The sequence below is a fragment of the Camellia sinensis genome, chromosome 3 (assembly GCF_055761805.1).
Source record: "Camellia sinensis isolate YWXY chromosome 3, ASM5576180v1, whole genome shotgun sequence".
Lineage (NCBI taxonomy): Eukaryota > Viridiplantae > Streptophyta > Magnoliopsida > Ericales > Theaceae > Camellia > Camellia sinensis.
The window spans coordinates 36961757-36963685 of record NC_138963.1 but is presented as its reverse complement, the minus strand read 5'-3'; the positions used below and the strand labels follow the sequence as shown (position 1 = coordinate 36963685).

Sequence of the window (1929 nt, the reverse complement as noted above, 5' to 3'; positions counted from 1 at the left end):
TTATATTTTAATTGATTTCATTGGGGGTAGTCAACGGTTTAATCAATCCGTAAAAATCGCCCAACTTGCCCACCCCGCATATAAATAGACGGTTTCAAAAATTCAATGCGGACGGATGCGGTTTGAAATATAGCATGTTTGCGGGTTTAACCTGCACCCGTAAGAACCCCCGCACTTTTTTTTAAATTTTTTTTATCTTAATCGTTGATTTCATTCCTACATCCCACATAGATATTTTTTGCCAAAAACGAAACACCATTTATTCTTTGAACTTACTCTAGCATTACGTTTGCTAATAGTATTATATTAATTGAAATTGAATAAATACTGATCATATTATTATTGTTACATAACTGAACTTGTCCCGGATGAAGTGTGATTTGAAATTTTAAATTTCTTAATGAATATGGAGTTCTAATTTAGGATTTTGAAATATGTGCTTGTGTTAGTTTCTGATTTGATTTAAGATTTTGAATGATTTGTTTGTGTTACGAATTGATTTTGTTGTGTTTTTAATTTTATGAATTGACCAGTAAATCCCATTTTGTGGACTTGTAATCCATAAGGTCCTGAATGTTTTCTTGGTGACTGGGTGGCCCCTTAATTTGTTTGTTGACAGTTTTGCCACCGTTAGTACTATTGATTAACATTTGGTGTGGGTTTGTATAGGAGAAGGTGAATGGGTGTTTGTGTGTCATGTTGATTGAAAAAGCGCACTAATACTTTTTTTAATTTAGTAAGTATGTAACACTCGCAGAGTGGGACGTGGGTTATGTCGTAAGTGTTGTTCCGTGCGTGACGTGAACACAAGCAATTTGACACAATTTGACACGAGCAAGTGTGTCACATTTCAACTTTCCCACAATTTGACCCTTTTTTTTTCGATTGCCATTTGTGACGTTTCGACATTCCCAGCAATGTGACTAAACAATACAAAAAAATAAAGCATCACCTTCTCTCTCTCTCTCTCTCTCTCACATCTTTTACCTTCTCAATCACCTTCTCAGTCACGTTAAAGCATCACTTTCGACATGAACCTTACCATTTGTTGGGTTCACGCAAAATCCGATCGCCTGCTCTGGCGGCGTACAACAGGTGATGCTTCAGCCAATCCCACCGTTTCTCGTCCCAGCTCTCAATCTCCTGCCCTCCTATGGAGTAACTGAGTTCTGGGTCGTCATAAAATATCGGGTCATCCGAGTCATTACGCAGGTTAACCCCGTGCACACCCCCAGCGCAATCTCGCTTCTTTGAAGAAATCGATGCCTTCGTTTCGTTCTCTGAGAAACCAGAACTAGGGTCAGGGTTTATGAAGGACGAGAGAGCCCAAACCGTTAGAAGAGCCACCAAAACTCCACCGACGAATAAAAGGCCGTCGGAGAGAAACGACCCCGCTTTGGTCTGAGCTTCATGCTTGGCCATGGATAGTGATGAAGATGTATGGAACTGAGAATGCTGAAGAGGCACCATTTGAAGCTCAGGAGGAGTATTTTTGTTAGTATGTGGCCGTTGTATCCATTGTTGGGTTCACAGAAGTATTTGATTTGTTGGGTTCACATTTGTTGGTTCACGCAGTGTTGGTGTGATTCCATAACCCACGTTATCACACCCCAAAACGTGGGATTCAAATTACCAAACATAGATCAGCAAACGTATCCCACAAAATCTGCATTCAATCCCAATATACACCTCTAAAGAAAAAACAAGAAAAGGGCAAACCTGTCCACACACACATCACATAAATTAAAAATGGGACCTGGTTGTCCACAAAACATGCCAAACAGGACTTGCCAATCCAAAAGAAGGAATGTGGGACTAGATGGAGTAATAGATTGGTAAATAAAACTTTTTGATAATTTCCCCAAGTTTTAATTCATTAATTATTAATGTTGGAGCATTTTAGAAGATGAGGAGAAAAGGGCCAAAAAT

At 39.2% G+C, this 1929-nt stretch overlaps 1 protein-coding gene across 1 annotated transcript; it reads right to left on the bottom strand.

The window, feature by feature from the left end:
• Positions 1 to 1038: 1038 nt before the first annotated feature.
• On the bottom strand, positions 1039 to 1470 carry LOC145821430 (galactomannan galactosyltransferase 1-like). Its single transcript, XM_082917946.1, has one exon. The coding sequence runs from the start codon at positions 1468 to 1470 to the stop codon at positions 1039 to 1041; it is 432 nt and encodes a 143-aa protein (XP_082774072.1).
• Positions 1471 to 1929: the final 459 nt, after the last annotated feature.